The following is a 25,660-nucleotide window of genomic DNA, read 5'->3' as shown; positions in this document are numbered from 1 at the left end:
AGTGTCCAGGAGAGGATGCCAATTGGACCAAGAGACTTGCCAGCGGAAGCAAGACATCACTCACCTCGGAAACGGTGTGCCCAAAAGCACACCTGTTTTTTATAAGTTGGAGTTGGTTATGTTTGTGAGTAAGAAATAAATGCCTATGGCAAATAATTTTATTCCACACCAAGTTGTATGTATAATTAATTATAATTATTCCAAGCTAGGAGGTAGGAATAAAAAGCCTGGGGGCCCCACACTACTCAGCCTAGCATGTGTGCGCAACACAGGGCACTCACTGATCAATAATCGATGGTCCTGAGGTGGCAAGGAACACATGGTACAGAAACTGGGGACCGGACAGGGTGCATAGCAGACAGCGGCTCGAGGGCACGGGGTATGTACATGGTGGTGCATACAATGGAGCGAGGCGAGCAGGCAATATGAGAAGAAGCGGAGCTCCTCCTTCAGGGCTCAAGAGGTGCAGCTTTAGTGTGCATTTAAAGGAGCAGCCCGGCGAGGAGTAAGGAACTGCGTGTCGGTGGCGAGGGCGAGGGGGGATAAGGAGCAAGCAAGGGATCGCCCTGGGGGCAGAGGAAAGGATGCTTTCAGGAGAGGAGGAGGGAAGCTAGGCAGGGGTGAAAGGTCGTCAGTAGGGGCCAGTGATTCGTGGCCAGCCAGCAGGCATGGAGGTGAGGAGAGGAGCAGGGGCAAGTGTAGAGAGTCTGGGGGTAGAGATGAGTACTTCATTGAGTGGGGAGGAGGAGAAGAGGGGGCACAGTACTCAAGGCGACTGAGCACCAGTGTGATTGCCAGAGGTTTCTCAGAGTTGTGATGTGAGGGCACATTTTCCTGTTATGATGCTGGTGATGTAGTCGCAATAAGATCACCCCAATGGCTGGGCACCTTTGGGGGGAGGGAGAGCCAGTCAGGTGCAAATGAGAAGGGTGAAAGGAGGAGGGGGAGCATTGGGGCCGGAAAGTACATTACTTCGGTATTGAAGGAGTAAAACTAACCATCCGCAGCCACTGGAGGGACTGGCAAAAAACACTGTCTTAAGAGCAGAACCACAGCAGAGGGACCAGAGGTGCACGTCTGGCAGGTCCCTACTGTGAGCGGCGCTGCCACCAACCACCAGGAGACTTGTGTGCTCATACCAACTGCAGGGGTGCAGCATTAACAGGGGCACCTGGGGTGGGGCACAAAGGGATGGCACGAGCCATAGGGCACTCTAACATGGCAGGGGTGACAGAGTTGACTCCAGCTGCACTGAACAAGGTGTTTGGTGTAAGTATTTCTGCGATGCCAAACTCAGGAAAGATTCCTGTGGCATGGTCGGGGCTATCCAATTAGCCGCAATGCTTTCTGGTGCCGGGGAACACAGTAGATCAAACTTTCTCTTCCAAACAATCTTCCTTCTCAAGCCCTCCAGTCATCCACCTCCAACTGTCTGACGGTCAGACGCTTCTCCAGGCAGAGTGGGGGGTAGGTCTCTCTCCTCAGCTGCTGCCTCTCTCTGGAACAGCCACCCTGCCTCTCTCAAACTGGAGCAGGACCACCTAAGGTTCCGGAAGCAACTCAAGACCTTCCTTTTCGCTTCGGCTTTCTCTCTCCCTCTCCCTTGCTGATGTCCCTGTCTGCTGCGGATACTGGTAGCCTGTACACCCACTGAACTTACGGGACCTGGTTCCCTCACAACCAGTTGCCCTTGCCATCGGGCCTCCCAACCACTGTAGGACTGCATCAACAACCCTAGAGTCCCCTGATTCTCTGCACTTATGACCCACCTCCCAATAGCAGTTACTTGCACTCTCCCCTCCCCGCTCCACCTGCCACTTCTCCTCCTCCCTCCCCCTGCACTTGCACGATCTGAATGGCACAAGGCGTAGTAAGATTGTTGTTTTGTCCTACTTCTGTCCTCCCTTTCTTGTATTGTCATGCATAGAAGCACTTGTGTACAGGCACGTTATAAATGAAATCATATCTCATGAATCTGCCAGGGAGATTCTGTGACGTCACACAGAGGTTGCATACCTCTGATCAGCAATAAAATTGCTGGAACGCAAATACTCGTGTTGCATGTTTCATGCGTGACTGGCTGGGCATGCGCAGGGGGTGATGCTTGGCAGATAATGTGCAGAGAAGATATGCAAGACCGTTGCAGTACCTGCTTAGAGAGCAGCGCTGGAGTAAAACTAGGATTTTGTCGCACTATTGAAATGTGAGTGATGGTGTCAACCCAGATAATTAAGCAATATTATCCGAGGAAGACGGCACTCCTGAACAGGCACTGCCAGGGCCCAATGACTTGGATAATTTGAATAGCAGGCATCGTCTGGAAGCAGCTAATGGACACACACAAGAGTGTAAGTTCCTGCTTCCTCCCTGCATATGGCAGTAGTGGCTGCACTAACAAACAAGAGGCTCCCTCCTTTCCCCTCACCTCCGACCCTATCTCTTGCTCCCCCTTCCTCTAGAACAGGATTTGCCAACTCCAGGCCTCGAGGGCCGGAATCCTGACGGGTTTTCAGGATATCCATAATTAATATTAATGAGAAAAAACATTTAGAATCATTGTATGCAAAGGTATCTCATGAATATTAATGAGGGGTATCCGGAAAGCCAGACATGTTTCCAGCCTCCGGGGCCTGGAGTTGGAGAACCCTGCTCTAGGCAGTACAGGTGCCGATACTGCGCTGCTTTGAGTGCTCAGCAAGAGGGTCCCCTCTGGACCCAATGAAACTGAGTGGAGGTCTACTGGGAGGAAGGGGAGGCCACCCCCCTCCTCTGCCCCACATGCCAGTCAGGGATTTGCCCCTCGAGGGTCTTCCCACATAAAACTCCCTACATCTGGAGCCGCCAGCAGCCAATCAACATGTCTCACTCTACTGAGCCGATATACAATGTAGCAGAGTTGTCCAGAGAGCTGATTTCGCTCCGGGGCCTATACTGGTAGTTACGGACTGTGTGAGGATGATGGATGTTTGCAATTCATCGATGTATTACCACAAGATAGACATAGTATATTATTATAAAAGTCCATTCTGAGAAGTGTCTACACTTGACTGCAAAGAGAAGGAATGACGTCACACCTGTAGTTCCCCGAAAGAGGAGAGCAGCCCGGCGCCGTAGGCCTTGATCTTCTCCTCCTGCTTGCAGAGGCCGAACTCCACGGTGAACCAATACACCTAGAATAAAAGGGCAACATTGACATTACAACATGTTCATGGTGCTAAAGCGAGGGTGGAAATAATGGAACGCCGCACGCAGAGTGTGGGCCGGGGGGAGGGGGGCAATACATACACACTGCATCCACTTAGACTCACTACTATCGGAGGAAATAGTTTCCCGGTTATGGCAGCTAAAACCTGGAACTCACTACCACAAGACCTCAGAACGGACCTGCCCTACCTTTGTTTCAGGAAAAAAGTCATTCAATGCCTTACCTTGACTGACCTTAGTTGACCGGTGTTATCTACCTCCTACTGATATTTATCAATAGACCATCATTCCATACAGTTGGAATTCTGATCGACCTACTTGAACTTGTATATTTTGTATCTATTTGTGTGACCCTACTGTAATTTCTAATGTACAATGTGCTATGATGCAACCTCGTGCCCTAATGTAATTTCTAATGTACACTGTGCTCTGATGTAACCTGTAAGTTTCGCATTTTCTTGTCATTGCGCCCTGCTACCCTTGGGTCTGGCGCGCACAAAAAAAGAATAAAACAAACAAACAAACAAACATAATTTATTCTTTCACCAACAGCCTTTTCTCCCCCAACCCACATGTTCCTTCTCTAGCACACTGCACCCACTTCTTAAAGGGCCAGTGTGTCACCTCACAATAGGGGCCTTTGTTGGTTTGTGGATTCGGTGGCCTGGGACTGCGTGCACATACTGGAAAGATCATTGTTTCCCATCATATGTTGTACTAGAATCTGCTGTGTACAATCTGGTGTTTCATGCTTGCAGCATGTACACGTCCCACATGTATTGAGGTGTCCGAGCAGGAGCGTGAAGTGTCTGAGGCTTATCCTTGAAAAAGCGACAACAAACTCTCAGGATGGGTTTCCGTTCTTCTTTAACTTTAGCCTGATTTTTATATAATTCACAGAAGCAAGTTCTAAATGGAGCTTTTATGTGTCATGTACTTATTTATTTATTTATTTATTTTGACCCATTGTGACGAATTGAATTCTGCTCTGCAGGCGTACAGATCTCTTAACTCAAAACGCAGTGCAACACATTTTCAGAGACACGCATAAAGAGCAGTAAGAACGCGCCCGTTGAACTAAGGGCTATATGGGCCCCATATTATAATCCTGAAAAATCAAGGGCCCCAGAGGAGAAAAAGGGTCAGACTAGACAGACCTTTTATGACTTTGGAATTGACACATTGAAAGTGAAACCAGCCAGATTTTACAGAAAACAGTTCCAGGTGCTTGCAGCCCTGATTGAAATGTTATGACCTGCATATATGGAATGCAAAAAATGAATTAAGAGAACAAAATTGAAAGACTGTGCTTCTTTTCATTGATCACACACTGGTAGCATCACCAGTGAGTGGAGGAGTTACAAGTTTCATGTTATCACCCCTGAAGAATGTCTATCACTTGTGGAGTGTGACAGAAACACGTTGGGTGTAGGCGTGAATCTTACCACGTGGGTGAAAATCGAAACTCAGTGCTTTGGTTTATCCCTGATTTTGATTTGGTGTCATGCCTGGGTATAGGTTATTAGTGAAATTATCTATTTCTTTAATTTAGGATCTCCTTGTTAATGTGTTGATTGAAGTTTGGACACTTCTTATGGTGTATATTTATATAGTTGCATTTGATGTTTTATTATATTGTGTCATTTATAAATCTATTTTCTTTTAATGCAATACAATTATTTTATGTACTTTTGTTTGTGGATGTTTTAGTAGGTAATACATGTTGACGTATTGTCTTTATTATTTATAGTATATTCTATATAAAAATATACTTCAATCAAACCCCCCATCTGCAATAGAACTATCTAAAAAATACTGTACAAAACCCGCCCTGGGGAAAGAACAGAGAAGATGCAACAGGCAGAGGAATGTAGCATCTGAGTAGGAATATAGGAGTGATAGGCAAAGTATGCACCACAAAAGGATATGTCTTTGGATGAAAAAGTTGCAAAGGTGATCTAACCAGTTTATAGGGCCCAAATGGACCGACGGGCCAGTTATCGGTCAACAGTACCTCGTTTTGGGTCTTTAGCAGGTCAACGGCATCAAACCCAGCTTTGAGCGCACCAAGCTCAGTACACGCATGGTCGATCGTGTGGGGCCAAGCAGTAAGCAGGTATTGAGCAGGTTCAAATGTGGTAGCTCTGTGTGGGTCGTTGATTGACGCTACAGTGGTTCAAGTCGATGGGCAGCTGTTGTCGAAATGGTGATCCTGTTGATCTGATGTGCAGTTTGGCAAAGCCGCAGTTCAAAGGGCGAGTCAGTCAAGTCATTGTTTAATCCCTGGTCTGTCTCGGCAAGTGACTCTCCAGCGGTTCAAGTCGGGTCCCACAGCAAGCTGTTGATTTCAGCCTCGCTGGTGATGGGCTCAGTGAGGACACAATGCAGCATCAAGTGGCTCAATGTACAAGCAATTGTTCAAAGGTTTGGAGGAGTGCAAGAAAGTAGCACTGGTGGGATCGCTCGGCATCAATGGCATCAAAATCATTTTGATGGCCGTCTGACCGGTTTCATGGCGGCGAAACTGGGAGCCCTAGCAGATTCGGTCCTCCAGGTGCTGTGAGACCGAATTCAGGGGCTTAAGGACAGGGCGAGTCCTTCCAGGAGATTCTCGTGCAGAAAGGCAGGTCCTGGTACACAACAAAATATCACCACCAATGTGTCATGGGCGGGGGCAGGGCCCAAATGGACAGATGGGGCAGTTATTGGTTGACAATACCTCGTTTGGGGTCTTTGCCAGGTCAATGGTGTCAAACCTGGCTTTAAGCGGATGAAGCTTAGTCTGGGCACAGTCAATCATTTGGGCCCAAGCAGCAAGTGGGCGTCAAGCAGGTTCAAATGCGGTAGCTCTGTGCGGCTTGAAGGTGGCTTTCGGCGATGCAGGTTGGGGTCCTCACCAGGACCTGATTGAGATCATACCAGGTTGAGTGGGGTTGTAACCACCGAGAAGTGTTGATGATTGACGCAACAGTGCTTCAAGTCGATGGGCGGCTGTTGACGATATGGTGATCCTGTTGCTTTGATGTGCATCTCGGTAAAGCGGCAGTTCGAGGAGTGAGTCAGTCAAGTTTTTGTTGGACCCCTGGTCTGTCCCAGCAAGTGACTCTCCAGTGGCTCGAGTCAGGTCCCGGTGGTGAGCTGTTGATTTCAGCCTTGCTGATGATGGACTCAGTGAGGAAACGATGCAGCATTGAGTGGCGCAATGTTCAAGCAATTGTTCAAAGGTTTGGAGGAGTGCCAGAAAGTAGCACCGGTGTGATCGCTCGGCATCAAATGGCGTCAAAATCACTTTGATGGCCGTCTGACCAGTTTCATCGTGGAAAAACATGGAGCCCTAGGAGATCTGGTCCTCCAGGTGCCGTGAGATGCAGTTCAGGGGCTTAAGGACATGGTAGGTCCTTCCAGGAGATTTTGGTGCAGAAAGGCAGGTCCTGGTCCACAGCAGAATGTCACCACCAATGTGCCCTGGAAGTGGGTGGGGGCAGAGCTCTCCTCTGCCTTGGACTGCTCCTTCTTCATCTCAGTGGTTGAGAGCTTTAGAAAGTGCAACTCTCCCAAAAAAAGAGGCCCAGTGAATACTTCTCATTTGTTCCCGGATAAATCACAGCAGAGACCGGGGACCCCTTCTATTAAAGGTAAAAGTCCACAACTGACTGGACTAAAGTTAGCCTGCCTTAGTGGTCCAATCCCGGTTCTTGAAAGAAGTGGACTTTGTCCTTGTGACATCACACCCAGAGTGCTTTGCTTTAGAGGCAGTGAAGGAGACAGGAAGGAGAGAGCGAGAGGAAGAGAGAAACAAAATAGTGGAAGTCTCCTTTCACTGAAGAGAGCCCTACAGACTACTCTAGCCCTGCCCCTTCCTTTCTCACTAGGATCAAAGGCCTTTAGAAATGCAACTCCCTGGTGTGAGGCTACTCCCTATGAATGGTGTGCTCCGTTAATGCCTGGGCCCAGGGCAACTGTCTGATGGGCGGCTGCCTCTGGCAGAGGGCGTCACCTACCCTCACAAAGAGATCAAAGAAGAGACAAGCTCATTGAGGTTCCTGTCCTGTCATCTGACAGGCCCAGTCCATCTGGCCAGAAAACACATCACCTTCCGGAGCAGAGCTGATTTACAGGGGCTGGCACATGTATGATATCAAATTGGATGCGGCTGCCATGATCATACGTAGTGCCATGCACCATACCTAAACTCAGGCATGGCTTTATTTTAGAGTCTATCCTCCAGAGCCATAACCTGAGTCCCTGCATAAGATCTTACCTCCATGCTAAGGCGCAAGCGGGAGCAAAGGCTTCCCGATACTAATCTCAGTCATTTCCCATAGGGACAAATCGTGTTGACACAAGTACTAGTATGTTTAATGGGAACCTAATTTCAATTAGATTAGCAATCGCAACGTACCGTAGCAAGTTTCTCAATGTACTCGTCTGGGGCTCCAAGGGAAGCAAGCCCAATCTCCTGAAAAAAAAGAGAAGGTTGTTGTTGAGGCCGCCATTTTTTTGAGTACCTTTAAGTTGAGTAACAATAAACTTCCGGTCGAACATACACTTTACAAATACAAATACTGTATTATGCTATGTGATGTGTACAGGATTAAAATACAATTCATGAAATGAAAAATAAAGGCTAAATGGAAACGTTTTTAACAAATTTGACAGTAGAGTGACAGGGAGAGTTACTATCTAAAAGTCCGATGTATGGTCCTATAGCCTGAACGTAGTGGAGTACTGTGTAGGATATGGTCAGTGGCCAAGCTCATAAGCGCTGAGTCCTTCTAGGCACATCCGATTGAGTTTACTGACAGTAGCACTTGCCTTTCAGCTCTAGAAAAGATTGCTGGAGGTCTACTAGGGTTTCTGTCAAACCTTCCACACTGCTCCTCATCTAGGACGCATACATGTAATGCTGCCTTACTTATCCCGGCTCTACACCGGATTTCACAAGGGAGCATTGTGGGAATACAGGAGCTGCTCCCAATTGGACCCGACTGAGTGCTTACAGATCACTCGCATTGGTCCAGAAGAATAGCTTAGGAGTTAAGTGCTGGACGTTGGCATGGGTCAGAGTGCACGAGGCAAGTATGAATCCTGGAAGCGCTGACTCAGCCTTTTATCCTTCTCAGGTCAGTAAATTCAGTACCGATAAAATGTGTGATGATAGCAGCTGTTCTCACGGTGCCTAGAAGCTGGAGCAATCCGGCAGGATGTGCTTTATAAATGCATGGCATTATCACTATCAGAATACCATCACATTTTGGGTTCCGAGTGAACCCTCGGACCAAAGCTTTTTCATGTGACTTAAGCGGGTGTGAGTCATCATCCATCGACAGCAGGAAGAGCTTCTTGGGTTCTTGTCAGCCTATCTCAGAGTGTGTGCAAACACAGGTTCCTGAATTCCAGCTAGGACTCTGTGGTAGTCCAATGAGTTGGCCTGTAGGTTTGTAGTTCCTAAGGGATGCTATTCAGGGCTTTGAGTGGGCCGGGGCTAGACAGGGCAGAGTCCTGGCAGTCTTGAAATAGTGCTCCCGAGCCGGGGCTCTGTCAGGCTCCCCCAGCCCAGTCCTTCAGTACCACATGGTTAAAGGGATGCCAAAAGAGTCAGAACCTCTGATTGCAAAAAAAGGAGAGGACCTGAACATTCATGCAGCCCTTTAACCACACAGCTCTGTTGAGTTAAAGGGCTGCCTGGGGGGTTTGCCACTTTTCACAAAGAAACTAAAGGAGAGGTGCGGCACATGGCTATCAATTATTTGGTGTGCTCTCTCGATGGCGCATCAATGCACCACACGCCTCTCCTGTTTGCATCATACTACTCACACACTCCCCACACAGGACCTAGGCCACACCCCCTCGTTGGAAGCCATCCTCACCCCATTTAAAGCACTGATAGCAGTATTTGATGACACAGTAGGGCCGGATAACGGCTTAGAGTTTGTACGGCTCTGGTCAATACACTAATTCGTACAGTGCTCCATTGACTAATTCTGTATACATGGGTGTGGGGGAGGGGAGCAATTACATCCATGGGTGGCACCAGGCATGGGCCTGAGAGGGCTAAGGCTAGCCCAATTGGAAGCAGCAGACATCACTCTGCTTTGACGCCTGTCACATTTCCCACCTCGGAGAGCGGTTCATTTACTCACTTTTAAACTTTAAAAGTAAGCAAATACATTGCTCTGAGATGAGAACAGTGCCATTAACGTAACTGTGACAGAGGACAAAAGACTGTCAATGCATTATCGCTCTAAGGCAGAGGACAAATGACTGCCAGGTCAAACTCAATAGAGCGCCTATGGCAGAGGACAAAAGACTGCCAAGGCAAGATCAATAGAGCGCCTAAGGCAGAGACAAAAGACTGCCAAGGCAAGATCAATAGAGCGCCTATGGCAGAGGACAAAAGACTGCCAAGGCAAACTCAATAGTGTGCCTATGGCAGAGGACAAAAGACTGCCACGGCAAGATCAATAGAGCGCCTATGGCAGAGGACAAAAGACTGCCAAGGCAAGATCAATAGAGCGCCTAAGGCAGAGGACAAATGACTGCCAAGGCAAGATCAATAGAGCGCCTATGGCAGATGACAAAAGACTGCCAAGGCAAACTCAATAGAGCGCCTATGGCAGGGGACAAAAGACTGCCACGGCAAGATCAATAGAGCGCCTATGGCAGAGGACAAAAGACTGCCAAGGCAAGATCAATAGAGCGCCTAAGGCAGAGGACAAATGACTGCCAAGGCAAGATCAATAGAGCGCCTATGGCAGAGGACAAAAGACTGCCAAGGCATGATCAATAGAGCCCCTATGGCAGAGGAGAAAAGACTGCCAAGGCAAACTCAATAGAGCGCCTATGGCAGAGGACAAAAGACTGCCACGGCAAGATCAATAGAGCGCCTACGGCAGAGGACAAAAGACTGTCAAGGCAAGATCAATAGAGCGCCTAAGGCAGAGGACAAATGACTGCCAAGGCAAGATCAATAGAGCGCCTACGACAGAGGACAAAAGACTGCCAAGGCAAGATCAATAGAGCGCCTATGGCAGAGGAGAAAAGACTGCCAAGGCAAGATCAATAGAGCGCCTATGGCAGAGTACAAAAAACTGTCAATGCATTATCAATAGAGCACCTAAGGCAGAGGACAAATAACTGCCAAGGCAAGATCAATAGAGCGCCTATGGCAGAGCACAAAAACTGCCAAGGCAAACTCAATAGAGCGCCTATGGCAGAGGACAAAAGACTGCCAAGGCAAGATCAATAGAGCACCTATGGCAGAGGACAAAAGACTGCCAAGGCAAACTCAATAGAGAGCCTAAAGCAGAGGACAAATGACTGCCAAGGCAAGTTCAATAGAGCGCCTATGGTAGAGGACACAAGACTGCCAAGGCAAGATCAATAGAGCGCCTATGGCAGAGGACAAAAGACTGCCAAGGCAAGATCAATAGAGCGCCTATGGCAGAGGACAAATGACTGCCAAAGCAAGATCAATAGAGCGCCTAAGGCAGAGGACAAAAGACTGCCAAGGCAAGATCAATAGAGCGCCTATGGCAGAGGACAAATGACTGCCAAAGCAAGATCAATAGAGCGCCTAAGGCAGAGGACAAAAGACTGCCAAGGCAAGATCAATAGAGCGCCTATGGCAGAGGACAAAAGACTGCCAAGGCAAACTCAATAGAGCGCCTATGGCAGATGACAAAAGACAGCCACGTCAAGATCAATAGAGCGCCTATGGCAGAGGACAAAAGACTGTCAAGGCAAGATCAATAGAGCGCCTAAGGCAGAGGACAAATGACTGCCAAGGCAAGATCAATAGAGCGCCTATGACAGAGGACAAAAGACTGCCAAGGCAAGATCAATAGAGCACCTATGGCAGAGGAGAAAAGACTGCCAAGGCAAGATCAATAGAGAGCCTATGGCAGAGTACAAAAAACTGTCAATGCATTATCAATAGAGCACCTAAGGCAGAGGACAAATGACTGCCAAGGCAAGATCAATAGAGCGCCTGTGGCAGAGGACAAAAACTGCCAAGGCAAACTCAATAGAGCGCCTATGGCAGAGGACAAAAGACTGTCAAGGCAAGATCAATAGAGCGCCTATGGCAGAGGACAAAAGACTGCCAAGGCAAGATCAATAGAGAGCCTAAAGCAGAGGACAAATGACTGCCAAGGCAAGTTCAATAGAGCGCCTATGGTAGAGGACACAAGACTGCCAAGGCAAGATCAATAGAGCGCCTATGGCAGAGGACAAAAGACTGCCAAGGCAAGATCAATAGAGTGCCTATGGCAGAGGACAAATGACTGCCAAGGCAAGATCAATAGAGCGCCTATGGCAGAGGACAAAAGACTGTCAATACATTATCAATAGAGCACCTAAGGCAGAGGACAAATGACTGCCAAGGCAAGATCAATGGAGCGCCTAAGGCAGAGGACAAAAGACTGCCAAGGCAAGATCAATAGAGCGCCTATGGCAGAGGACAAAAGACTGCCAAGGCAAACTCAATAGAGTGCCTATGGCAGAGGACAAAAGACTGCCAAGGCAAACTCAATAGAGCACCTATGGCAGAGGACAAAAGACTGCCACGGCAAGATCAATAGAGCGCCTATGGCAGAGGACAAAAGACTGTCAAGGCAAGATCAATAGAGCGCCTAAGGCAGAGGACAAATGACTGCCAAGGCAAGATCAATAGAGCGCCTATTACAGAGGACAAAAAACTGCCAAGGCAAGATCAATAGAGCGCCTATGACAGAGGACAAAAGACTGCCAAGGCAAGATCAATAGAGCGCCTATGGCAGAGGAGAAAAAACTGCCAAGGCAAACTCAATAGAGCGCCTATGGCAGAGGACAAAAGACTGCCACGGCAAGATCAATAGAGCGCCTATGGCAGAGGACAAAAGACTGTCAAGGCAAGATCAATAGAGCGCCTAAGGCAGAGGACAAATGACTGCCAAGGCAAGATCAATAGAGCGCCTATGACAGAGGACAAAAGACTGCCAAGGCAAGATCAATAGAGCGCCTATGGCAGAGGAGAAAAGACTGCCAAGGCAAGATCAATAGAGCGCCTATGGCAGAGTACAAAAAACTGTTAATGCATTATCAATAGAGCACCTAAGGCAGAGGACAAATGACTGCCAAGGCAAGATCAATAGAGCGCCTATGGCAGAGCACAAAAACTGCCAAGGCAAACTCAATAGAGCGCCTATGGCAGGGGACAAAAGACTGCCACGGCAAGATCAATAGAGCGCCTATGGCAGAGGACAAAAGACTGTCAAGGCAAGATCAATAGAGCGCCTAAGGCAGAGGACAAATGACTGCCAAGGCAAGATCAATAGAGCGCCTATGACAGAGGACAAAAGACTGCCAAGGCAAGATCAATAGAGCGCCTATGGCAGAGGAGAAAAGACTGCCAAGGCAAGATCAATAGAGCGCCTATGGCAGAGTACAAAAAACTGTTAATGCATTATCAATAGAGCACCTAAGGCAGAGGACAAATGACTGCCAAGGCAAGATCAATAGAGCGCCTATGGCAGAGCACAAAAACTGCCAAGGCAAACTCAATAGAGCGCCTATGGCAGAGGACAAAAGGCTGCCAAGGCAAGATCAATAGAGCGCCTATGGCAGAGGACAAAAGACTGCCAAGGCAAGATCAATAGAGAGCCTAAAGCAGAGGACAAATGACTGCCAAGGCAAGTTCAATAGAGCGCCTATGGTAGAGGACACAAGACTGCCAAGGCAAGATCAATAGAGCGCCTATGGCAGAGCACAAAAGACTGCCAAGGCAAGATCAATAGAGCGCCTATGGCAGAGGACAAATGACTGCCAAGGCAAGATCAATAGAGCGCCTAAGGCAGAGGACAAAAGACTGCCAAGGCAAGATCAATAGAGCGCCTATGGTAGAGGACAAAAGACTGCCAAGGCAAACTCAATAGAGCGCCTATGGCAGAGGACAAAAGACTGCCACGTCAAGATCAATAGAGCGCCTATGGCAGAGGACAAAAGACTGTCAAGGCAAGATCAATAGAGCGCCTAAGGCAGAGGACAAATGACTGCCAAGGCAAGATCAATAGAGCGCCTATGACAGAGGACAAAAGACTGCCAAGGCAAGATCAATAGAGCGCCTATGGCAGAGGAGAAAAGACTGCCAAGGCAAGATCAATAGAGAGCCTATGGCAGAGTACAAAAAACTGTCAATGCATTATGAATAGAGCACCTAAGGCAGAGGACAAATGACTGCCAAGGCAAGATCAATAGAGCGCCTATGGCAGAGGACAAAAACTGCCAAGGCAAACTCAATAGAGTGCCTATGGCAGAGGACAAAAGACTGTCAAGGCAAGATCAATAGAGCGCCTATGGCAGAGGACAAAAGACTGCCAAGGCAAGATCAATAGAGAGCCTAAAGCAGAGGACAAATGACTGCCAAGGCAAGTTCAATAGAGCGCCTATGGTAGAGGACACAAGACTGCCAAGGCAAGATCAATAGAGCGCCTATGGCAGAAGACAAAAGACTGCCAAGGCAAGATCAATAGAGTGCCTATGGCAGAGGACAAATGACTGCCAAGGCAAGATCAATAGAGCACCTATGGCAGAGGACAAAAGACTGTCAATAGATTATCAATAGAGCGCCTAAGGCAGAGAACAAATGACTGCCAAGGCAAGATCAATGGAGCGCCTAAGGCAGAGGACAAAAGACTGCCAAGGCAAGATCAATAGAGCGCCTATGGCAGAGGAAAAAAGACTGCCAAGGCAAACTCAATAGAGTGCCTATGGCAGAGGACAAAAGACTGCCAAGGCAAACTCAATAGAGCACCTATGGCATAGGACAAAAGACTGCCAAGGCAAGATCAATAGAGCGCCTATGGCAGAGGACAAAAGACTGTCAAGGCAAGATCAATAGAGCGCCTAAGGCAGAGGACAAATGACTGCCAAGGCAAGATCAATAGATCGCCTATGACAGAGGACAAAAGACTGCCAAGGCAAGATCAATAGAGCGCCTATGGCAGAGGAGAAAAGACTGCCAAGGCAAGATCAATAGAGCGCCTATGGCAGAGTACAAAAAACTGTCAATGCATTATCAATAGAGCACCTAAGGCAGAGGACAAATGACTGCCAAGGCAAGATCAATAGAGCGCCTATAGCAGAGGACAAAAACTGCCAAGTCAAACTCAATGGAGCGCCTATGGCAGAGGACAAAAGACTGCCAAGGCAAGATCAATAGAGCGCCTATGGCAGAGGACAAAAGACTGCCAAGGCAAGATCAATAGAGAGCCTAAAGCAGAGGACAAAAGACTGCCAAGGCAAGATCAATAGAGCGCCTATGGCAGAGGACAAATGACTGCCAAGGCAGGATCAATAGAGCGCCTATGGCAGAGGACAAAAGACTGTCAATACATTATCAATAGAGCGCCTAAGGCAAAGGACAAATGACTGCCAAGGCAAGATCAATAGAGCGCCTAAGGCAGAGGACAAAAGACTGTCAAGGCAAGATCAATAGAGCGCCTACGGCAGAGGACAAAAGACTGTCACTGCATCATCAATAGAGCGCCTATGTTGAAATGTTGAAATTAAAGGCTTACCTGCTGGGCTCACCTTTTAGATGGCTCACGCCTCCAATAATTAGCATTTACTAAATAGCCTTTGAGGTGCAGAGGCATAGATAGGGTAGGGCCTAGAGGTCCGGACGGAAATAAGAAAACAAGCATTGGCAAAGTCAACAGTTTGTGCTTTTGTGTAGGCATGGCAAAGGCATTTGCCAGGCACTGACGAAGTGGTATGTTTAAAAAGAAAAAATAACTGAATGTAGTGGTGCAGAGGACAAAGAGAAACCGCTCTTTAACTGGGAGGGAGAAAACCCATATTATATCAGTAGTCAGGATAAGATAAGAGTTGGTTGAAGGGGTATAAATTCTCTGCGAGCAATCTAGATTGTAAAAGTATAAACTTCCTGAAGACCCATGATCCCAAAAACTTTTGGCATCTCCTCTGCAGTCATGGGGCAGGTGTGGAGACTAGTGAGCTTTCTGGGCGGGGGCAACACATAGAAAAGCTTTATGGGCGGGATGGGGATCTGGCCTTGAGGGAAGCAGAAAGATCTATGGCAGACAGTATCATGAGGTCAAAGGCTTCTAGGGCCTCGGGCCCCGACAGTCTGTGTAACTTGGTCTTAAAGGGTGGCCCGCAATGGTGGGCGTCACTCCTCCTCATGCTATCCAATCAGATATGTGAATCGGGGGTTATACCCCTCACGTGGAAATCATCAATTCTTATCCCCGTCCACAAGAAGGGACCGCAAAATCAACCATCTAACTATACTCTCCTGGCAGTTCCACATTATTTGCAGACCTCCGTTTGGAACTGCTGTCCGCGTGGGCCAGGGAGAAGGGCCTGTTGAATTTGCAGCAGACGGGCTTCAGGAAAGGCTGCGGGACCACCCTTCTATATGGACCCTGGTAAACCTGATCTCAGACATGCAATGCTATTCGGGTGCAGTTTAGATCTATGCTTCGTTCATTATTCAGCCGCTTTTGATGGCGTAATAAGAAAGAAACTTTGGGAAAAGCTGGCTTCTTGGGGCATAGATGCAACACTCTTGTATTTCATCAAAGCACTGGTCAGGGTTAGACTGTCCCAAGAAGGGGAGCTGTCTGAATCATTTAGCACTGACCGGGGGCTGAAGCACGGGTGCGCTTTGGCCTCCCTGCTCTATAATGTATATACGTCTGAGCTCCCTTTAGTTTTGAGGGCGGTTGAGAACCACCCACTGTGGTATGGTAGGGACGCCATTCCATGTCTGACGTAAGCAGACGACATGGTGATCCTGGACATCACACCACTGGGTCTTCAGAGATCGCACTTAATGTCCTACATGTTTGCAAGACATCATGGCCTCAGCCGCAATCCTCAAAAAACTAAAATAATGGTTTGTGGGAAAGGGGCTTATGGTGCACTGTCTTTTGTGTGGAGGTTAGGTGGTGTTCAGTTAGAGCAGGTTTGAGAGTATAAGCATTTGCTTGCTCTTATCAGGCCATTGTTATCGCCATCACGTTTGGCCGAGGGGATATCGCAGAGGGGCTGGTACAAATGGATGTCTCTTAAAAGAATTGTCGATGTACAGAATGGCCCCTCAATTGAGGCAAAACTCATTGCCTATAGAGCTTCTATCATTCCGGGCACACTTTATGCACTGGAACTATTCCCGCTAAGGGCAGTTGATCGGCTTCATAGGCTCGAAGGAAAGATCTTGCTGCCCCTTTTGGCTCTACTGGCAAGGGTACCGGTGGAGGCGATAGGGTTAGACTTAGGACTGCCCTCCCTTCTAACGCTCTGGAAAATTACAGCCAGTGCGTTTCGGCTAAGATATTCAGTATATATGGTTGTTTGGGCAACGACACACGTTGCTGAGTCGGGCGGTGGTGCATTCTAGAAGATTCTCCAAAAACGTGTGGTTAGGGACATGGAGAGGATGGTGAAGTCCCATCTAGTTGAGTACCAGAGTCATGGCTGGATTTTAATTTGAGAAGGATTGAACAGAAGTCCATTTGGCATGACGTGGGTGTAGCACTAGACTACTTGGCCGGTCCCCAAAAGCTTGAGACTTATGCCCATCAGGCATTCACATTTGGATCCCCGAAGTCCTACCTCTTGGCTGTTCATTTACAAACTCTTTTCGTCCTGGAATATACTGGGGCTTGTGTGGGACTCCCGAGGGCCGAAAGACTCAGCCGACTTTTGTCAAAGCACTGTACAGAGAACATACGTACATGCAATTATCACTGAACTAAGGTTGGTCCTCATTTATCAACCTCTGCAAGATGAAAGGCTGAGTTGGCCTTGCTAGGATTTGTAACTGTGACCTGCAGATCACACTAAGATCGCAACAGCGAGCTCTCACGCTGCTGAGGTATTTCACTGGCTAGCCAGCCAGGACATGTTTTCTTACTGTGGCATGGATTCTTTGTAACTGGTATTAAGGCAAAGCCAGCAGGAGTATGTTCTTACGGGGGCACACTGGCATATATTGGCAGAGCCAGCAGGAGTATGTTCTTACGGGGATACTGGTATATATTGGTAGAGCCAGCAGGAGTATGTTCTTACGGGGATACTGGTATATATTGGTAGAGCCAGCAGGAATATGTCCTTACGGGGGCACACTGGCATATATTGGCAGAGCCAGCAGGAGTATGTTCTTACGGGGGATACTTGTATATATTGGCAGAGCCAGCAGGAGTATGTTCTTATGGGGATACTGGTATATATTGGCAGAGCCAGCAGGAGTATGTTCTTACGGGGATACTGGTATATATTGGTAGAGCCAGCAGGAGTATGTTCTTACGGGGGCACACTGGCATATATTGGCAGAGCCAGCAGGTGTATGTTCTTACGGTGGATACTGGTATATATTGGTAGAGCCAGCAGGAGTATGTTCTTACGGGGATACTGGTATATATTGGTAGAGCCAGCCAGGAGTATGTTCTAATGGGGATACTGGTATATATTGGTAGAGCCAGCAGGAGTATGTTCTTATGGGGATACTGGTATATATTGGTAGAGCCAGCAGGAGTATGTTCTTACGGGGATACTGGTATATATTGGTAGAGCCAGCAGGAGTATGTTCTTATGGGGATACTGGTATATATTGGCAGAGCCAGCAGGAGTATGTTATTACGGGGGATACTGGTATATATTGGTAGAGCCAGCATGAATATGTTTTGTTATAGAATCATTATTGCCATTAAGGGGAAAACAAACATGAGTATATTCTTCCATGGAAATACTGGCATATATAAGTGCACCAGAATGGACATGGGTTGCAAAATCCATATGAAAATGTGTTTTACACTGGCAGAGTACTGGCATATAGCAGGCAAAGGCATTGTAACAATGGAAATTGTTCCTGTGCAATGTTCGTGACTTGGCATCTAAAGCACTGTGTTCATGTTTTACCCTGTGAAACCGATTGAAAACTGTGTTGGTTGTTACCTAATTTATCATAGAAAGTACCTTGTAAAATGCACCATTTTAACCCATTATTTGTAAAGTATTCTCAGGGGGAGTACACCCCGGAACTCCTTTGATTGGTTTGCGCCCCCCCTATGCTCGGTCACTCCTGCACATTGGGCCGGGGGCACAGGATGAGCTCCACTACATTAGCTGCAGGCCCCACTTGTTACACACTCCTGGGTATGCCTCTGGTGATTTGGGGTAAAAGATACATCTGTTAGGCCAAAGAAAGGGGTGGGTTGGGGGGTAACAACCAGCTTTTAAAACTGCCATCAAGCCCTGCCACCCACAATGTTGGGACTGGCTCTGCCCCTGATTACAAGACATTACACACCCAGTCACATCAGCTGTCCACAATCCCCGGGCAGTTGGAGGCAGCTTTTTGCCCATCCGGATGCCCCTACCCAACTCCCCCAGACCGCTTATCCCACCTCTGTGTTAAGAACTGTGATCTCTCCAGTTCCCTCCTCTTAAAAGAGCTTCTTCCCACCCCAGAGTATGTCCGGGGTACGCCGTGCATGGATTAGGGTGTGAAGGGGGGTGCTACGGATGTACCGAGAATGGCTAAGGGTGTACATTGGTGTTTTAAGTTCCAGAGGGGGCAATGGGCCCACTGGTCGTTAGTAAGTGGTCGACAGGCTGAAGTTCTAGACTCTTGAGTATGTTAGTCCTGTCCACCTCATCAACCATTTAGTCATGAGAAGGGACCAGACCCTGTAAGGTGAGCTGGGGGCAGTAACAGGAGGGAGTGGCCTCCCTAGGTTTCAAACAGTCACAGTTCTGCTCTTGTGGGAGCAAAATAGTATATAAAGCTGAGGGAGATTTCGGGTCCCCCACTAGTCCCCCCCAACCATGCTCTTAATCAGGGCTTGGATTCTGAGGCCAGGCAGCTTGAAGGCGTGACCCCCCCCCCTCTCCACAGGTCGCTCACTCCTAGTTCCAGCTTCTGTGCATAAAGGGTGGCTATGGCTAAAGACAGGGGGCTGTGCGGGGGGGGGGGGTTGTGAGTGCCGACTCTACTATGGAATATTGGGAAGTGACGGCCAGTGAGATTCCCGGCATTGGCTGTGACGATAAAAGCTGCTTTCATTTTCGGTAAATGGGTGTATCATGGGGTAATGTTGAGCCGGTTGATTTTGAGATGTGTGTTATGTAGACTCCATCCCACGCTCCACCCCTTGTCATTTCTTGCACCCTCCTTTTGGGGTGGGAACCAAGCCTGATTTGCATATGGTCTTTCCCCTTCTGTAATGGCTTGGCAGGCGAAGAACGATGGTCTGGAGGGTTGCCCAGAGCAATGCAGTGGTTAAGATTAATTCTAAACCTTCCAGCCATCACCTCTTTGTTTTTGCTTTGTCACCCCGAGTGGGACATGAATGCCCAGACGTGGTTCCCGTGCCTCCTGTGTCTAGAAACCGAAGCTACTCCTGATGAGGCCCAACAAGGCTGAAGCATGTCTGAGTATGCTTGTGTTCTTATGCAGAAGGAATGTGATCAAGCAGGTAGGCAGGACTGCCCCTTTTGGGGTGGGGCCAAGCCTGATTTGCATATGGTATTTCCCATTTTGTAATGGTTTGGCAGGCAAAGACTGATGGTCTGGAGGGTTGCCCAAAGCAATGCCAGAGGCTAAGATTAATTCTACGCCTTCCAGCCATCACCTCTTTTGTTTTGCTGAAACACTACCATCACAATTTTTAGTTTTGGCTAGTGGGGGGTGCTAAAGCACCACATATAGGCCCAAACTATTGCATTAGCTTAGAGCTGGTGAGAGATGGCATATGAGGAGGGAACCACAGCTCGTAGGTTTTGTTTGGTAACTGCCCACCCATTGACTGCCCAGGGCCAAGCTAATCGATATGCCCATGTCCACTCAGTTCCTGTCCGTACCCTCCAAAACACATCCTCCTGGAATCTCAAGAGCTCGCTCTGCTCAAGCCTCACCCTCAATCTTTGTGCTCAAAGTGCCTGCCAGGCTGTGTGCAAAGCAGTCTTCTGAGATGTATTGCTTTATTTGCACCTGTAATCACACTATACGGGCAATCCAAAACTCTTTACCAACTATGCCTTCAGCCACTTCATGTATAAGCCCTGTGTGTTCCTTGCACTGAAGTCCTGTCAAAAGCAAGCATTGGCAAAGCCTACAGTCTTGGCTTTTGTAAAGGAACTGCTATCCTTTGCCCAGGTACTGGGGGCCTTGTACAGAGGCAGAATGCAGGCATTAAAGTACGTGGTTTGCACAAATCTAGAAGCTGAATGTGTTCTCCTTTCTTCTACGTGAATGGCCCACTTAAGTGCCGATGTAGCACTGGCTTCCGAGCAGCATAAAGCACCAAACGCATCTGACAATATGTGTAGGATTCACCTGTGAAAACTGAGCAAAGCTGCGGTCCGCGAACAGTGGCACATGTCCGAGCAACTCGTGGCAGACGTCCCTGCAGGGGGTACAGAATAACATAGTATAATGCCACTGAACAAAGACGTGCACATCAGAAAGAACTGGGGAAAAATCAAGTACGCATGACCTCGAGATACTGCACAGTTCACATGTTTTAGTAAAATAGCCGATCGAAAGGAATGCAACACACAACTGCATTATGTTAAAGTAAACGTGTAATCAGGTGCACCTTTAAAGGGAATGAAGAGGCTGGCCAGAGCCTGCACATTTCCCTGCCTCGCCAGATGTTTTGGACTACAACTCCCATCAGCCCTAGCCAGCAGAGTCACAGGTGAGGCATCACGGAGGGCACTGCCCTGCATGGTGTTGGCGGAGGGGATTTCAGTCGCCTCAGGATAAACTAGTCCAGAGAAGAGGGATTGTTGGTTGACCCGAGCAGGTACCCACCAGCACGTGCTCTGTGAGGGGCATTCTGGGGGAAAAGGAGCAGCTCGAGGACTCCGAGGCGAGGTGGCGAGGGGGCCAGAAGCTGTAAAGTTACCCTCCTGTCACGTGCGCAACCAAAGGAAAGTAGCTGCGATGGACGTAATTGGAAGGATTTTGAGGTTTTCTAAATGAAATATAATTCAAGTGTGTTGCCATATCAGAAGGCATGCCACCTGCCCTCCCACCTGCTATATCGCTTCTTTGACCCCCACCTGCCCCTCTGCTCATCCCAGTCACTTACAGGCAAATGGGACAGGCACAAGGATTCTGTAAAAACGTGCAGACACTTTACACACGTTCTCTTTTCTGTGGTACCCTGTATTATGCTTGTTGACAAATGTTTATTTAAAAAAAATGTGCAATTCTCATTAGAAACAGTCATAATTAATAGGTTCGCAAAATAGTTATCTGAGCTACTGGGCAATGTGTTTGTAGTGGGAGTGAACCCCAGAAACCCAGGAGGTGGGGGGGGGCTTTCTTCTAATCAGATCATAAGGCGCTCTCCTGCCACCACGGTGGGGGGGTCATGGTACTCCCCCCTTCATTACCACGAGCTGCTGCCCACTCAGATCTCTCGCTGGCCGATGGGCAAGTCTTCAAAGCTTCTGCATGAAGGGGGCAGTACCCAGCATTATGAGGGTGGCCCTAGTGGTGAAAGATGGCACTTTTACTGCCCGCCATATTTCAAGTTTGGAGGGAAATCACAGGAAATACCTGAGCACTTGACCTCAGGTATTTCCTCTGGCAATATTGGGGCCTATCAGCAGCGGATACACGGCACGTGGTAATTCCTCCAAACCCCAATGGAGTCCTACGGGACCCCATGACAGGGATGACTGCTTGCTCCCCCCGCTCCTGATATGGCAAAGCGAGTGGCGGTAATGGAAAACGAGTGTGGCAGAGTGATCCCAGGTACCTCCGCTCCGCCAGCTCGGTCTAGCCATTGAGCAGTGCAGAGGAGCCTTGGGCCGCGGCTTTGGGGCATGCTGTGCATTGCGCGGCCCTGCTCAATTCACCCCAATAGAGTGCATGGTGCTAGAAGGTTCTGAAGGACTCACGGCTCTGGGGTGTACATCGGCTGCGATCCATGCCGGATGTACTGCGTCGAATGAAAGACTCTGAACGCCAAACCGGCCAGGAAATCCCGCGAGGATAGTAGGCCGGCCACGGGGCGGAGCCGGAAGCCTGTGCACGCTGGAACGGGAAGACAAAAACACAACAAATATTCTCACTGTGCAATTCAACTCAGACATTCTTGCGTTTACATCAATTTGAGCAATGTATTTTGCCCTAAAGCAGTTACTGCGGTTAATTCAGATGAAAAAGCAAAGTTAGGGAACTAAACGAGCTGCCTACACACATTAGGTAAGTAAATGCCCTTATTAGAGTTCCCAGTGGTTCTTCATTTCTGGGCTGTCCAGATCCCAGGCAGAAATTCACTGACATATCGCCTAGTTATGTTTCTGGAAGAATTCATACGTTCTAGAAAGTTCGAAGTTGAAGCTACACTGAGGTTGCCAGCGTTCAAGACCTTGTACATGGGACAGGATTTTCAAAGGATGGCTATTGGTCCATGTTGGGGGCTTGGGGGCCGTGTAACTCATGAAGGACGGGTGCAGGTGGGCGGGCACTGCCTTTCACTGAGTAAGGGCCCACTGCACTCAGGCTCGCACTGCTTCCAAGGGCCACTGGATCTGGTCAGAAGAGCCGCTGGAAAGTGCCCGTGCGGGGCCACTGTAATACATTAGAGCACGACCCAGCTGGCAGTATAAACGGGAGAACATCTTTCCGTCAGCACTTACATAAATGCATTAGCATCAGTTTACCTGAGCCCAGCCAATGTGAAAAGGGGAGAGTGCAAGGAGGGCTACCGTCCCATTTTTAGTCACAGTAAAAGGCACCCGTGCATCAATTGTGCTCGTTTTTACCAGTCCACGAGCCAAACCGATGTAAAAAGGGGAAAGGGTTAAGACAACATGGGTAGAAGGAGGAGAAAAAGGTAACCAAAAGGGGCAGAGGTGGGGGGACAAGCACCACAATTTCTAAAAAACCCAAACAAGATGCCACTGCACTGCTGCTAACGCATGCATGTGAGTGCACGTCCTTGCAGAGGCACTGAAGCAAAGGCATGGAACTAGTTAAGCCAATGCTGCTGGCCCGACATCCTTCAAAATGCCCCATTCCCCTGAATTTCCACCATGAAGGGGCCACCACGCCCTACTCCATCCAACAGCACGTGGGAACAGCCACCAGAGTGAATGTGGCCACATCTGTTTGCTTGCTCAGAGTGTTATGTTATTTAGCATTTTTATAGCGCCTACTGCCATTGGATTGGCCTCGAAGCGCTGTCGGGATTAACCCCCTTTGCAAGACCGTAGTCGGAGGATTGAGAAGTGATGAAAGGGGTGGTGAAATGCGTGTGTGCATTGATAGCCATGAAGAAGGCAGTTAGGGAGTGTCCAGGCCTCCAACAGCCGCCTGTAATTATCAGGTGTGGGGGCGGGTGCTGTGACAAATAGGAAGGGAGTCAGAGGGTTCATAAGAGAGAGGCTATGGGAATGGCTGGACGGAATGTTGCGTGGGACTCAGCTGTATTCTGTTGGAGGTGCCACTCGGGCTGAGGGTGATGTATGTTTAGGGGGGGGTGTAGTCAAACAGTGTGTATTGCAGATGCTTGTTGTTTTGCATGCTGAGCCGCCAGGGTGGGGGGCTGCAACTGTAGTGCACGAGGGTCTGGAAGAAGAAGGACTGAAGCATAGTTAGATTTAGTCATGTGCAGCATTTCATAAAGGCCTGGTTATTTCACACCATCCATGTCCAGCACTATAATCAATCATAGCTTTAAAATCACACACCATTTATATCACATAGCATTCTATCACTCCATCCCTGTCCAACACTATAATCAATCATAGCTTTAAAATCACACACCATTCATATCACAGAGCATTCTATCACTCCATCCCTGTCCAACACTATAATCAATCACTGCTTTAAAATCACACACCATTTATACCACAGACCATTCTATCACACCATCCATGTCGTGTCCAACACTATAATCAATCATACAATGAACATCACACACCATTTATATCACAGACCATTCTATAACACCATCCCTGTCCAACACTATAATCAATCATACCTTTAAAACCACACACCATTTATATCACATAGCATTCTATCACTCCATCCCTGTCCAACACTATAATCAATCATAGCTTTAAAATCACACACCATTCATATCACAGAGCATTCCATCACTCCATCCCTGTCCAACACGATAATCAATCACTGCTTTAAAATCACACACCATTTATACCACAGACCATTCTATCACACCATCCATGTCGTGTCCAACACTATAATCAATCATACAATGAACATCACACACCATTTATATCACAGACCATTCTATAACACCATCCCTGTCCAACACTATAATCAATCATACCTTGAAAATCACACACAATTATATCACACACCATCCCTGTCCAACACTATAATCAATCATACCTTTAAAACCACACACCATTTATATCACAGACCATTCTATCACACCATCCCTGTCCAACACTATAATCAATCATACCTTTAAAACCACACACCATTTATATCACAGACCATTCTATCACACCATTCCTGTCCAACACTATAATCAATCATACCTTGAAAATCACACACAATTATATCACACACCATCCCTGTCCAACATTATAATCAATCATACCTTTAAAACCACACACCATTTATATCACAGACCATTCTATCACACCATCACTGTCTAACACTATAATCAATCATACCTTGAAAATCACACACAATTATATCACACACCATCCCTGTCCAACATTATAATCAATCATACCTTTAAAACCACACACCATTTATATCACAGACCATTCTATCACACCATCCCTGTCCAACACTATAGTCAATCATAGCTTTAAAATCACACACGATTTATATAACAGACCATTCTATCACACATCCCTGTCCAACACTATAATCAATCATGCCATGAAAGTCACACACCCTTTATATCACAGACCATTCTATCACACCATCCCTGTCCAACACTATAATCAATCATACCTTGAAAATCACACACCATTTATATAACAGACCATTCTATCACACCATCCCTGTCCAACACTATAATCAATCATACCATGAAATCAAACACCATTTATATCACAGACCATTCTATCACACCATCCCTGTCCAACACTATAATCAATCATAGCTTTACAATCACACACCATTTATATAACGGACCATTCTATCACACCATCCCAGTCCAACAGTATAATCAATCATACCTTGAAAATCACACACAATTATATCACACACCATCCCTATCCAACACTATAATCAATCATACCTTTAAAACCACCACCATTTACATCACAGACCATTCTATCACACCATCCATGTCCAACACTATAATCAATCATACCTTGACAATCACACACCATTTATATCACAGGCCATTCTATCACACCATCCCTGTCCAACACTATAATCAATCATACCTTTAAAATCACACACCATTTATATCACATACCATTCCATCACACCATCCCTGTC

General features: G+C 47.7%; 1 protein-coding gene across 2 annotated transcripts in view; it reads right to left on the bottom strand.

The window, feature by feature from the left end:
* PAH (phenylalanine hydroxylase) overlaps positions 1–25,660 on the bottom strand; it is a 418,172-nt gene that overhangs the window by 30,835 nt on the left and 361,677 nt on the right. For both annotated transcript variants that reach the window (XM_069629925.1, XM_069629926.1), the window contains 4 exons: positions 22,126–22,261; positions 20,549–20,618; positions 7,607–7,663; positions 3,075–3,170 (listed from right to left, as the gene is read on the bottom strand). In XM_069629925.1, coding sequence (XP_069486026.1) covers positions 3,075–3,170; positions 7,607–7,663; positions 20,549–20,618; positions 22,126–22,261 — 359 coding nt within the window. The remainder of the gene's footprint in view (positions 1–3,074; positions 3,171–7,606; positions 7,664–20,548; positions 20,619–22,125; positions 22,262–25,660) is intronic.

Source organism: Ambystoma mexicanum, chromosome 12, assembly GCF_040938575.1.
Source record: "Ambystoma mexicanum isolate Mex_15411 chromosome 12, UKY_AmexF1_1, whole genome shotgun sequence".
NCBI classification, from domain to species: Eukaryota; Metazoa; Chordata; class Amphibia; order Caudata; family Ambystomatidae; genus Ambystoma; species Ambystoma mexicanum.
This window is presented reverse-complemented; position numbering and strand designations above follow the sequence as displayed.